This window comes from Diceros bicornis, chromosome 1 (assembly GCF_020826845.1).
Source record: "Diceros bicornis minor isolate mBicDic1 chromosome 1, mDicBic1.mat.cur, whole genome shotgun sequence".
In the NCBI taxonomy this organism is placed as follows: Eukaryota; Metazoa; Chordata; class Mammalia; order Perissodactyla; family Rhinocerotidae; genus Diceros; species Diceros bicornis.
Window position 1 is genome coordinate 67,624,194 of NC_080740.1, and position 13,663 is coordinate 67,637,856.

General features: G+C 50.3%; 1 protein-coding gene across 1 annotated transcript; it reads left to right on the plus strand.

Moving 5' to 3' along the window:
• MYOZ3 (myozenin 3) lies at positions 1 to 13,663 on the plus strand. Its single transcript, XM_058549909.1, has 6 exons — positions 1 to 61; positions 5,624 to 5,778; positions 6,711 to 6,764; positions 6,865 to 7,000; positions 7,414 to 7,576; positions 11,060 to 13,663. The coding sequence occupies exons 1-6, from the start codon at positions 1 to 3 to the stop codon at positions 11,226 to 11,228; spliced, it is 738 nt and encodes a 245-aa protein (XP_058405892.1). The 3' UTR covers positions 11,229 to 13,663.

Below are 13,663 nucleotides of genomic sequence, written 5' to 3' on the forward strand. Positions count from 1 at the left end.
ATGATCCCCAAGGAGCAGAAGGGGCCCGTGATGGCTGCCATGGGGGACCTCGCTGGACCAGGTAAGGTGGACCCAGCTCTTGTCCGTTCCTCAGACCCCATCCTTTCTCTGTCCTAGACTGCAGCCACTCAGGCGTGCTGGCCCCAGGCCTGGGCAAACAGGTGTGAGTTTCAGGCCAGCCCTGAGAGAGTGCCGGTGGAATCTGCTGCCTGGGCTGGGAAGCTTCCTGAAGCAATGGGAGGGGCCTTGCCCTGATGTCTGCACACCCAGGAGCTGAGGTTGAGTGCCCTAGATTAGGGCCTGGGCCCCAGATTGAGCTCTCAGGGCTCTGGTCCTGGATCCAGCCCTAACTGTGGCCCCCAGCTCCCCATGCACTTGCCCTCGCTTATTGCAGCTGTGGGTCTCCCCCAGGCCTCAGGACGCCCAGGGCAGCCCAGCCCCATGGCTAGAAACAGGGGTGGGGGAGGGTGGGCAGGGTGGCAAAAGGAGGCTACCCAATCTGTCTCCAACCATTTCACTTAAAAGCTGACTCATCCAATGAATACATCATCTAAAAAACATGTTTATCAACTTTGTAAGACCTCTTCCGGAACTCTTGGCATAATTTTGGAGTCTGTTTATTTGGCCTACATTAGAGCATTTCAAGTATTTTAAAGACGAATTCAACCAACTCAGGGCTCTCAAACTTTAGGGTTGATCATGTGACTGATGGTGTTGGTTAAAAATCCAGATTCCCAGCCTTTTAGAAGTGTGAGAGATGATTCCAATGCAGGTGGACGGTGAACCAGCTCTGATAAACCCTCGTCGAAGGGATCTGCTGCAGTTTTACCTCCTTCACAGTTCTAGAAGTGTTTAATCACATTGTATGACTTTAGATGTGACTGGTCCTTTTAACGCATTTTGTGTGTTCTTGGCTCCTTTTGTTGGTGTCAGGTTTCTTTTCTTATTCCATGATGTTCCGTGCTGAAATATGCAAGCTTTGTGAGGCATTGATGCTCTAACTAGAAGACTCAGGCAATGCATTCTCTTTTCTCTTGTCTGAGTAATTAATTAATTACAGACCCCCAAATATTGACACACATCATTTATGCCAGACTGGAAATTTATAGTGGACTATTGCTAGAGTATTAATTAAAGACAATTTTGAAACTAAAGAAAAGTAGAAAAAAAATCTCGTGGTCTCACCACCAAAAGACAGCCATTGTAAAGTAATAATAAAAACACCTGCCATTATCGTGTGCTTACTATGCGTCAGATACTGCGCTAAGAGCTTTTATGCTTTATGTTATATAACCCTCACGACAACTCCGTACATTAGAGATTATTATCCACACTTTGCAGATGAGAAAACTGAGGCTCAGAGGCGTTAGGCAGTCACACATCCAGTAGGTGGCAGAGCTGAGATTTGACTCCAGAGCCGCTTCTTTACTATATGGCTGTACAAATAATACAGCCATTTTATAAAACATTCAGACAAAACAGACATGAATGACTTTGAAAGTGAAAGTTCCTCACAATGGAACCGTCTGAAGATAACCGCTGTTAACATATTTGTGTAAATCCTTCTTCTGTTCATGTATAGACATATTTATATAAACACATACACATATGGGCTAAATACTATACACTGTGTTATTCAGCTTAAGTTTTTTTTCTGTTCGCAGCATACCACAGACTTCTTTCCACCCTAGAATGATTTATCTCACCGCCTCCCCTCCCCCAGCTCCCCCAGCATATAATATACTATATATATTTATATACACGCACACACCCCCTAATGGTGGTCATGAAGGCTCATCTCGGGCTGGGACCCTTAGGAGTAGAGCTTGAGGATTCCCAAGCAAGTGACTTACTGAGGTTGCGCTCTCAGGAGAAGGGAAGAGATGAAGCAGGATAGGGCAGAATTGCTAAGCAAGGGTGTGGGCTCAGCTGCATAGCCCAGGTTCAGTCTGACCCTGTGTGGGGCTCCAGAGCGTGAATTGCTCCACAGAATTCATCCCGTCTTCAGCAAGGGGACCGTGGTGGCTTCCATTGGCCTGGGCAGTTCTCTGCAGAAGGTGGCAGTTGAGAACAGTTAGCTACTGATAAAGGGCATCAGGGCAGCATCCACCACAAGACCGATCCCCAGTTTCACAGTTTGAAACCTCACTGCAAGAAACATCCTTGTACATGTATCTTCGGGCATGCTTATTCAACTTTTCTCCCCGAGAACGAATGCCTAGAAATAGAATTGCCTTGTTAAATAGGTTTTATCTATAGCTTTTTTTTTTTAAATATTGAGATCAGTTCATCTGGATAGTATTCGAGAATATGATGCCAGGGGACTTTTTATTATGTATTTAAGTATAAATAGTCTTTCATATTTTTAAGTATACAGTACATTTTCTTGTTAAAAAAGAACAACACTGTAAACAGTTTCCAGCCCTCTTCCTTCCTATGTCCCATAAGTAGTCACTGCTAACACTTGGTATGTCTCCTTGCAGATTTTTCAGTGCATGCATAAACACATACTTATCTTTTTTAATATGTGAGTCGGATCTTAGAATACACACTCTTCTGAAACTTACGTTTTCCCCCTCTTAACCTACAGTGGGTTTCTTTGTGTTCCTAACATGTAAAAGGTACGAGATCTAGATTTGCTGAAAGAATGAAAAGAATGAAAAAAAATATCAACCTCCTTTTAGAAAAAGTTGTTTAGGATCCCATTGAACGGAGTGAATCACAGCCCCTGAATGGCCCTCAGTGCTGCCTGGAAGCCAGGTCTGCCTCCCTGACCCATTCACTCCCCCATCCCGCTCTTTAGACAACTTTGGCAACCTGTCTCCTCACACCTCCACTACCTCCTCCCCCACTGTCGTTCTCAGCTAATGACCTCGCTTCTTATTTCACCGAGAGAAGTGAAATAACCAAAAGAGACCTTCAGCAGCTCCCTCCTCTGTCCACCTGCTTGCATCTGTGTCCTTGTCCTCAAGTCTCCTTCCTGACGTGGTAGATGAACTCCCTTGTGCCTGTCTGAAGCCAACCCTTCTAGCTGGGCGCCGGACACCCTCTCCTCCCCTCTTTCCTGCTCAAGGGCATTCCTTCAGTAATTCTCCCCGCTCTCTATTGCATTGTCAAATTTTCCGATCAGCTAACAAACATGCATGTTATTTCTCCCTCTTTAAAAACAAACAAACCCCTCTTGATTCCACAGCTGCCTCCAGCCATGGTCCTTTAGAGCATAACTCCTCAAAGCAGTTGTCTATACTTTCTTCCTCTCTCTCTCTTTCTTTTTAACATTTTATTAAACCAATTCCCAAACCCACACAAGAGTAGAGAGTGCAAATCTCCATGGCCCCCCCTTTTATTCTTGGAGTCCAAAGCAAACCCCAAAGAGCATGTCATTTCATCCCCCAAATATTTCAGAATGCATCAAAAATAATAAAAAGGACATGTCCTACATGCCACAAAGATATTAGCATGCTGAATGAAATTAGCAATATTGATTTATTACTGTCTAATAACTAGTCCCATAGTCAACCTTCTTCAATTTTCTAGTTTGTTTTAATGAGGATCCAAAAAAGGGCCATTGGTCTTTTTTTGGTGGCTGTGTCTCTTAAATCTCCTCTAATCTAAACATGCCCCCTCCCCCTTTTTTCTCCATGTCATTCACTCCTTTGAAGGACCCAGGTCAGTTGGCCTGTAGAATGTCCCATATCCTGGATTTGGCTCATTGCTTCCTCATGGTGTGGTTAAACTGTTCCTCTGTCCATTTCTCTTGAGCCCTTTCCAGCAAGGCTTTCACACCCAAATACTCCACAGAAACTGCCTTTGTGAGATTACCGATAGTAACCCCATGTTACTAAATATCATGGCCAATTTTCAGCCCTCATCTTACTTGACGTATCAGCGCAGTTGACTCGCTCATCACTCCATCCTCCCTGAACTGCTTTCAGCATTTGGTTTCTAGGACACCAGCCTCTAGATTTCCTCCTGACTCACTGTATGCCCCTCCCCAGGCTCCAGGGCTGGCTCCTCATCTAAATGTTAGAGGCCCCAGGACTCAGTCTTCGGATCTCCTTATCCATTCTTGTATCCTTGGTGATCTCATCCAGCCTCCCGCTCAAAACACCATTTTTAGAGCTGGAACATGAACCTACATATATCTGACTTTAGATATGGACCACTCTGGTTGTGCTGTCCCTACATATCCCTTTCCTACCAACCTCCTCACCATTCTGTCACTCCTTTCCTCCAAAAGGCTTCCCTTTTTGGGCAGATGTGTGCATTTTGCCAGCGGGGAAAGCAAAAAGGATATGGATGGGCCTCGAACCTACGAAGGTCAGCCATCAGCCCTGGAAACCCTCTATATGGCTGTGATGACTAGTCCTAACTATGAGAAAAGAAATAAACGTAATGGTCTTTACTGAAAAACAGCAACAACAAATACCATTTGTAAGCTCACACTGCCCCAATTTTTATCCCCAGGTCAGTTTTCTCCCACAAACACTAGACTCGCACGTCCAGCTCCCTCCTCGCCTCTCTACCTGGATGTCTACAAGGCTCTTTTGAAGGCTCTTCAAAGCTTATATGCCCAATTTTGGAGACAATCAGGGGAGTTGAATATGGACTAGGCATTATATAAAACAAAAATTTGTTCATTTGGAAGAGTGGAGATCTTTCATGGATAAAAGCAAGTTACAAAGCATGTATACCATGATTTCATTTTGGTTAAAAACTCATATATGGGGCTGGCCCCGTGGCTTAGCGGTTAAGTGCTCGCGCTCTGCTGCTGGCGACCCGGGTTCGGATCCTGGGCGCGCACTGATGCACCGCTTCTCCGGCCATGCTGAGGCCGCATCCCACATACAGCAACTAGAAAGATGTGCAGCTATGACATACAACTATCTACTGGGGCTTTGGGGGAAAAATAAATAAATAAATAAAATTAAAAAAAAACTCATATATGAATATATGGTCATTGAAAAAGATATGAAAGGATATACACTAAGGTGTTAATAGTGGCAATCTCTGGGTGGTAGACAATTCTTTTCTTTTTCTCTGATATCTGTATTTTCTAACTTTCTTCAATGCACATGTTCTATTTTTATAATAATAAAAGGCTATTTTGAAATGAAAGGAACACAAGTCTAAAACTGAACTCCTGATCTTTCCCACACCTCCTTCTCCAGCCTTCCTCATCTCAGGGAGTGGCTGTTCCATCCTTCCAGTGGCTCAGGCCAGAAACCTTCAGTTGTCCTCCACGCCTCTCTCTCTCCTAGCCCATACCCATGGCTGCCCTTTAAAAGATATCTAGGATCTGATCATTTCTCACAACTTCCACCACTACGGGCAAAGAGCTGCACAGGAAATTCATGGAATAAATACAAACGGCTAAAGAACATCTGAAATGGTGCTCAATTTCACTGAGTGTCAAACACATGCAAATTAAACTCTGAGGTGTTATTTCTGCCCATCAGATGGGCAAAGATTCCACAGAATGATGATACCCAGTGTCAGCAAGTGTGGGGAGAAACCAGCATTCTCATACACAACGGACAGTGTGGTGAGGAGGCCCCCTAAAGGTGGCAGCCTAGGTGCCCTGAGGGTTTGGCAGTAAGCTCCCTTTGGCCTCTCCCGGCAGTCCCTCTGCTGGACCTGGGCAAGAAGCTGAGCGTGCCCCAGGACCTGATGATGGAGGAGCTCTCGCTCCGCAACAACCGAGGGTCCCTCCTCTTCCAGAAGAGGCAGCGCCGTGTGCAGAAGTTCACCTTTGAGTTTGCAGCCGGCCAGCGGGCGGTGAGTAAGCCCCCCTTGTGTTTACACAGAACCTGAGGCCCAGAGAGGGCCAGTGGTTAGCCTAAAGCCCAACAGTGGGCCAGGTGAGGACCTCTGGCCTCTGGGGAGTCCCTCACACTCCAGCTGGGGGAGGCTGTGACGTTCCCATCACACCGAGCCCCGCCTTGCTGTGTGATCGTAGAAGGGTTACCCCTTTAGGCATCTCTCCCCAGATATAAAGCATGAAGTGGATCCAGCAGGAGGAGCTGTGGAGTGAAGGCACTCTGGCTCCACAAAAAGTGCTGAAGAATAGTCACATGCTCTGGGCTGAATTTGCAGCGAGCGGAATTTAGATTAGACTTGAGCTTGATCTAAGATGAAAAACACAGAATGCCTTTTTCTCTGCTTCCCGCTGGGAGAAGGAAAAGGCCACAGAACAGTCTGCTGGTCGAGAAAGGAGGCAAGAGCTGTTTATCCTCAGCCTTCAAAAAGGCGGCAGGCAGTTTCAGGTACTTCTCATAAACTCAGGGGCATTCCCCCAACAGCCACTCAGTTTCTGGGCTAGACAGGAAGCCAGTGAGAGGGAGTGATGTGGCTGAATAATAAAGATGACAAAACACCTACCTTCTCTATGTGAGCAAGACAGTGCTTGCTACAGCCTTTACAGTGTCATCTCATTTAATGCTCACAGAGTGACACTATCGTCATCATCTCCATTTTACAGAGAAGGAAACTGAGGTCCAGGGTCAGTATTACGACAGCAACTAACATGTAGAGCATTTCTCTGTCCCAGGCCCTGGGTTTAGCGCTCTGCGCTGTTAACCCATCCCCCCACCGTCCCCGGGAGGTGGGCACTTGGATTGTGCCCCTCCTCCCCCTCCCTTTTGTAGGTGGAGGGAGATCCCCGGCCCCCTTGCCCCGCTGAGCCTCCCTGGCTTTATTTGCCCCCACAGATCGTGGCTGGAAGCGCTAAGGGGAAGGTGACTGGAGCGGCAGAGCCCGGGACGGTGAGCGTGGAGGGGACCCCACAGGACGGGAGGCTCGCGGGCAGGGGCCCAGCTGGGACGCCGCGGCTCGCCGCCTCTGAGCGCCCGTCCCTGTGCCCAGGTTGCCAACGGCCCCGAAGGGCAGAACTACCGCTCGGAGCTCCACATCCTCCCGGCCTCGTCCGGGGGTCCCGAGGACGCCCAGCCCGCAGCCTCCCGGGCGGAGACCGCCCGCAGCCCCAGCGCCCTGGCGCCAGGTGAGTGGCTCCCGGGTCCCGGGACCAGGGCTGCGAGACAGGAGCGTGCTCCGCCGTAGGGTAGGAAGAGCGTCTAGTCCATCTGCTTCCCGACACACACACACCCTCCACAGACCCAACACAAGCCCAGAGAAGCGCAGCAAAGAGCCCAAGTTCACACAGCGAGCTAGAGTCAGAGCCAAGACTAGCATCTGCGCCCCAACTCGAGATTCCCCTGCTCCAGTCCTGTTTCCAGGGATGGGGAAGGGTCCCCTTTTCTGGGGCAACTTTAGCGTCACATCCCCCCACAACCCTTCCCCAGCTCGGGTCTTCCCTCCCCTAACTGTATCCGCAGAGTGGGAGTGGGGGCCGAGGGAGGAAGGAACCCAAGGTCCACTCCCGCCCGCCTTCCCCGCGCCCTGCTCCACCCCCAGGCTACGCGGAGCCACTGAAGGGCGTCCCGCCGGAGAAGTTCAACCGCACGGCCATCCCCAAGGGCTACCGCTGCCCGTGGCAGGAGTTCATCAGCTACCGGGACTACCAGAGCGACGGCCCACGTCACACCCCCAGCCCGGCCGAGTATCGGAATTTCAACAAGTAAGGCGGCGGGCAGCTTGGGGAGGGACCTGGAGGGTGCGCGGGACCCAATCACAACCACAGCGGGAACTGATTTCCTGAGCACTTTCTGCACACGGGCTCTGTCTAACACCTCACGTACATTGACGGAGCTCTTGCTAGAACTCAGTAGACCTTCTGCCTCAGCACGGGGTAGGCGCTCACTAAATGTACAGGGCATGAGTGGGTGAACCTGTCGCACATCTTGTTGGATCCTCCCCACAACTGGGTCGGGCAGGTGCTACAATGTTTCCTATCCTGCCAGTGAAGAGACTGGCTCAGGACTATCAACAACGTGCCCAAAGGCACAAAGCAAGGACGCAGCGGCAGGTCTGGGGTCCAGGTCTGGGTTTGTCTCTGGAGCCCAGTTTCTTGTTCTCCATCACTGCTGTGTGCCACCTCTTTGATGGACATCCAGGTGCGTGTTCTTCCCTGGGAGAGGGCCCCAGATCTCACCAGTCCTAGACCAGCTCAGCCTTTCCCTCGCTTTCAGGGATGGTCTGGAAGAGGCCTGGAAAGTGGCTTTGAGGCTTTACCACAGTGGGGAGTGGCGGTGAAACGTTAGATGTGGAGATGAGAGCCACAGAGGAGTGGCTTGTACTGTTTAGAGCCTCAATGTGGGCTTAAATACAGACACCTGGCTCTGTGACCTTGGGCAGGTGAATTAACCTCGCTGAGCCTCCATGTCTCCATCTGTCAAATGAGATTATTACAGTACCTACTTCATAAGATTATTGTGAGGATGGCCTGAGAAGCCGTAGGCAAAGTTTCTGGCAAGTAATAAGCTCTCAATAAACATTATTATTATGATTGTTATTATTATTATTTACAGGCTGACATGGTGGTTGGAAAAGCTAACAGGGGAGAAGTTGAAAGGGATAAATTGAACATTCTGCCCTGGGGGCCTGAAACACAACCTGAAAACAAATCACAGGAGTCAAGACAGGAGCTTGGCACTGGAGGAAGTCTTGGGCTGAGGGATGCGTTTCAGCTGCAGTTGGCTTCCTCAGTCTGATGCTATTTCTGAAGAATGCTCCTCTGGCCTGGGCTTCATTAACTGAGAGAGAGGAGGGTCCGCAGAGAGGAGGCCACAGTCCAGCTCGTCTGGCACCTGCTCAGACCACACGTGGAGACTGTGTCTGACAGAGACAGATGAATGGTCACCAGGGCCTGGAGACCAGGCCTGTGAGGAAGGGCTGAGGGAACTGGGGGTGATCGGCCTTGAGAAGAGACCGCTCAGGAGGGATGTGTCTGCCCTCGAACAGCTGAACAGTCAGGGAGGGCCAGGACAGGAAGGTTGGGCCCAGCAGGCACTGTGTGAGCCACGAGCCGTTGGCAGCCGTTTTGGGGTTTCCCGCCAGGCAGGACTGTCCTCGCTCTCCTCCTGGGGCCCTCAGCCCCTGCCTGCCCAGCTATTTAAAACCCTCAGCAGACATTCAGTCCTGGCAGCCAGCTTCCAGGCTGGGCAGCTCAGGTCGCAGCCCCATCCATGTCATGCCGCAGGTAGGACAGGCCGAGGCGCATTCCCACCAGCAGAAGGAGGGTCCTGGGGAGCCCTGAGCCCAGACCCCTTCCGGGACAGAAGGGCCAAATGAGGCATAGCGAGGAGGAGCAGCAGTGAGGTGGCCAAACTGCTCAGAATCCAGGGCTCCGGGCTCTCAGTCAGGCCCGACTGTGAGGCCTCCTCAGCGTGGAAACCGCCCAGCCTCTTCCCGTGAGGCCTGGCTGTTGCCGCCACAGCTGGGGTGGTCCAGGCAGAAACGCTGTTCTGGCTGGAACCCAGGCCCTGGCCCAAGGTCTGCCTTTCCACCCCCGGGGGCAAGCACTCCCCTCCTCCCATTGGTCCCTGGCTGCGGGGAAAACACAACAGGAGCAATGCTTTTTATTTTTCTTTCTTTCTTTTTTTTTTTTTTTTGTGAGGAAGATCAGCCCTGAGCTAACATCCATGCCAATCCTCCTCTTTTTGCTGAAGAAGACTGGCCCTGGGCTAAAATCTGTGCCCATCTTCCTCTACTGTATATGGGACGCCGCCACAGCATGGCCTGCCAAGCGGTGCGTCGGTGCGGGACGGGGATCTGAACCTGGGCCGCCAGCAGTGGAGCACACGCACTTAACCGCTATGCCACGGGGCTGGCCCCTTTTTATTTTTTTAAAATTAAAAAATACTTTACAAATCACATCCCTGGGCCAGTCCCGTGGCATAGTGGTTAAGTTCACATGCTCCGTTTCGGTGGCCCGGGGTTTGTGGGTTTGGATCCTGGGTGCAGACCTATGCACCACTTATCAAGCCATGCTGTGGCAGGCGTCCCACATATAAAGTAGAGGAAGATGGGCACAAATGTTAGCTCGGGGCTAATCTTCCTCACCAAAAAGAAAAAAAATCACATCCCTATAGTCTCTTTTTTTAAAAAAACTAGGCAACTGCAAATAAAGTAGGGCTCCTTCGTTCACCATCCTCCAATCCTGGTTCCCTTTCCAAAGATGACACGGTTGTCCGGCTGGTGTGTATGTTCTCAGAACATTGTCGACAGGCAGCTACATACCTAGAGCACATGTGGCATTGTTTAGTGTGTGTGTGTGTGCACTTTAGTACTTTGTATTTCATTATGTAACTTGTTTTCTCTTTTCACTCAACATTATGCTTTTGAAATCTACCCTACTTTATACGTATAGACCCTGTCATTCCTTTTAAGTTGCTGTATACTATTCCATCATGTGAAGACACTATGTTTGTCTTGTCCAATCCTCTGCCGATGGGCAGATGGGTTGCTTCTGGTTTGTCACTACTCACTGCTTCTCTCTACTCCCTCGTCACCCATGCACTTGTTTCCCTAAGCCATATGCTTAAGGTGGAGTTGCTGGTTGACAGAGTTTGCACATTTTTAAGTTGAAAAGATCTTGCCAAATTGTCCTCCGAGGTAGCAGCACCAACTTACCCTCCAAACAGCAGTATATGAGTGAAATTTGCCCCTACCACCTCACCAACTTTGCCCCATTATCAAATTATTTCTTCTTGCCAGTCTTATGGGTGAGAAATGGTGTGTCTCTGTTGTAATCTGCATTTCCCTGATTCTCAGTGCTCTTTCTAATCCTCCTTTCTCTCCCCAGTTTGTGAGCATATTGTTCTAAGGGGAGATAAAAAGGGGGATGAAAACCCTATCCCAGCTCTACTCCCTTCTGGAGCTTACTTAAGGGGAGCCTAGAGTTTCGCCTATGACAAGCCACGTCTAACTCTGAAAACTTCACTCCTATTCCCCAGCAACACGCCACCCCAACTAGGGGCAGACTTGGGAATGGGCAGACTGCATAAAACTGCCCAAGATAGTACAAAACCTTGCTGTATAGAAGGGGAAACTGAGGCCCAGAGAGAGGCAGGGAGGGGGCCCTGCATGGTGACCTGCATGTCAGTGTTCTGTAACCCCTTTCCCACACAGCCCACCTCTCCTGCTGCTCTTCTTTCCCCAGGACCCCGGTGCCCTTCGGAGGGCCCCTGGTGGGGGAGGCCGTTCCCAGGGCGGGCACCCCCTTCATCCCGGAGCTCGCCAGTGGCCTGGAACTCCTCAGCCTGAGACCCAGCTTCAACAGAGTGGCCCGGGGCTGGGTCCGCAACCTCCCGGAGTCCGAGGAGCTGTAGCCCCAGCCTGAATCTTCAATTCCCCAGTCTCAGAGTTCGGGTAACATCTGGAGGCAAGACTTACGGACAGCACTTCACATACAAAACCCACTGCAAATGGCCTCAAAGGCCGCAAAGTTCAGTAGTCCCCAAATGTGGTGTGCTTCAAAATTACCTGGGGATGTTATTTTTAACACAAATCTCTGTCCCGCCCCAGACATGCAGTGTCAGAAAGCCCTGAGCTGGGGAGGCTCTGAGGAGCACCAGTACTCCCAGGTGATTCCAGTGTCCTGGTCTGTGTCTTTAGGAAGCCCAACCACTGCTGAATTCACATCCTGCCTCCACTCCTCCCTGCTCCTGTGCTCCAGCTTACAATCCCCAGTGACTGCGAGCTCACTAGCTGCCCATTTGCCTGTGAATAACTCTGATAATGAGAAAGTTTTTCGTTTTTCTGAGATGCAGTTGGTCTTTATCTACTCATGCTGTAAACATTTACAAAGCACCTACTGTGTGCTAGATGCTGTGCCAGCCCCAGGAAGAGTGTGTGGTGAATAAGCCCAGGCCCTGGCCTAGAGGAGGAGAAGACAGATTTGTAAAGCAGGAGATCTTAATTTTTCCCTAAAGCATGCTAACTGACAATTGAACAAAGCCCCATGAGGCAGAGGAGGGGGCCTCTCACCCTGGGTGTGGGGTGGGATTCTGGGAAGCTTCCCAGAGGACTTGAGTGGGACCTCAGGGGAGGAGTGAGTCCATCAAGGGAAGAGGGTGTGATGGGGAGGGCATTGCTGGCGAGCGGACCAGCCCATGCAAAGGTGCAGAACTGTCATAGGTGCAGGGTGTTCTGGAGAAGGGAGAGGGCAATGTTAGAGGAGCCAGCGACTCCTCAGAGGGCACAAGTGGGGCGGGGCTGTACTAAGGAAATGGGGGAGGTTCTTCAGCTGGGGAGGGAGGTTGCCATGTGAGGCACAGATTGGAAAGGAATAAGGCCAGGAGCCAGGAAGCCTTCAAGGAACAAGGCCTGGACTAGGGAGGTGGCCATGGGCATGGGAAGAAGGGGCACCCCTGTGGGCACCTTACAGGACAGGTGCAAAGTGGGGCGCTTCTAAGGACTCCTTCTTTTCACCTCCTTCCGCTCACCATTCTGAGCAGGCCCCAGGGTAGATCTTGTCCTGGTCCCTGCAGGAGTAGCTCGGGGCTCTACTCCGGCTCACTAGGAAGAGGAGAGAAAGGAATGCCTCTTAGTTCAAGTGATGGTGATGGTGGTGGTGATGGTGATGGTGGTGATAGTGATGGTGATGGTGATGGTGATGGTGATGATGATGATGGTGATGGTGATGGTGATGATGATGATGATGATGATGATGGTGATGGTGATGATGGTGATGGTGATGGTGATGACGATGACGATGATGGTGATGATGGCTGCTTTTTATTGGGTGCCTCAGTGCTAGGGCTGGTAGTAGGTTCTCTACATATCCTATTTCTAATTTTCAGTGCAAACCTGAGAAAAAAGTGTTGTCCCATTTTACAGATGTGGATATCCAGGCTCAAAAGGGGAAAGTGACTTGTCCAGGGACAGAGCCAAATGGGAATCTGCCCGATTCCAGTGGATGTCTCTTTTCACTTTACTGACTGGCCACACCGGTGCCCACTCACTCTGGAATCTCCTTGCCATGGTGCCCTGCCTTAGAGTTTAGATGTTAAGAGTGCAGGCTGGGGAGTCAGAATGGATGGGATGGGTTCTAACTGCTAGCCGTGTGAACTTGAGCAAGTTGTTTCTTGTCGGTGGGCCTGTTTCTCCACCTGTGAGATGAGAACAACAGTGGAAGCCCTGTATAGAGTTGTGAGCACAGGGACGGACACATGCATAGTAAGCGCTCAGTCACTGTTAGAGTTCATGCAACTGCTACTCTTGACTGGAAAAGATGTTCTTGCAGTGGATGCAGCCTGAGAATCAGGCCGCCAGGATGTCACTGGGGGTCAGTCAAGCTGAAACACGAAGAAAAGCCTCTGATCACTGGAGGGCTCCCTTTGGATACGAATTACCTCCTTCCCCTGCCTCCCTCTGCCTCCTGCCTGACTCCTTCTCTTGGGAAGATGAGAAGGTGAGGAATCTAGCTGGTTCCCAGGGTGCATGGGATAGTAGTTGCATTTTCCTTTTGCTCTGGGGTTTCACTGTGCCCCACACAGCCTCAAGGGGCCAGCAGCTTAAAATTGCTTGCGATCAATGTATTGTCTTGAATTTGGGAGCTGCTGTTTAAAGCCATGCTTTCATGAGCTGAAAACCAACCATGAAACTGTCTGAAACATAGAAGAGAGGACTCGGTCTGCCTTGGGTTGGCTCTGCTGTGCTCTGGAGGGTCATGGCAGCTGCCAGGTACAGATGAAGAGAGCCTGCTGGGGAGCCTGCTGCACCCCAAAGCAAATCCTCTTCCTTTCTTCTGATAATGTGACTT

Coding starts and splice junctions, on each gene's coding strand:
- MYOZ3 (XM_058549909.1), top strand. CDS start 1: ATGATCCCCAAGGAGCAGAAGGGGCCCGTGATGGCTGCCATGGGGGAC. Junction 7,001..7,413: donor CCCCAGCGCCCTGGCGCCAG/GTGAGTGGCTCC, acceptor CTCCACCCCCAG/GCTACGCGGAGCCACTGAAG. Junction 7,577..11,059: donor GAGTATCGGAATTTCAACAA/GTAAGGCGGCGG, acceptor TTCTTTCCCCAG/GACCCCGGTGCCCTTCGGAG.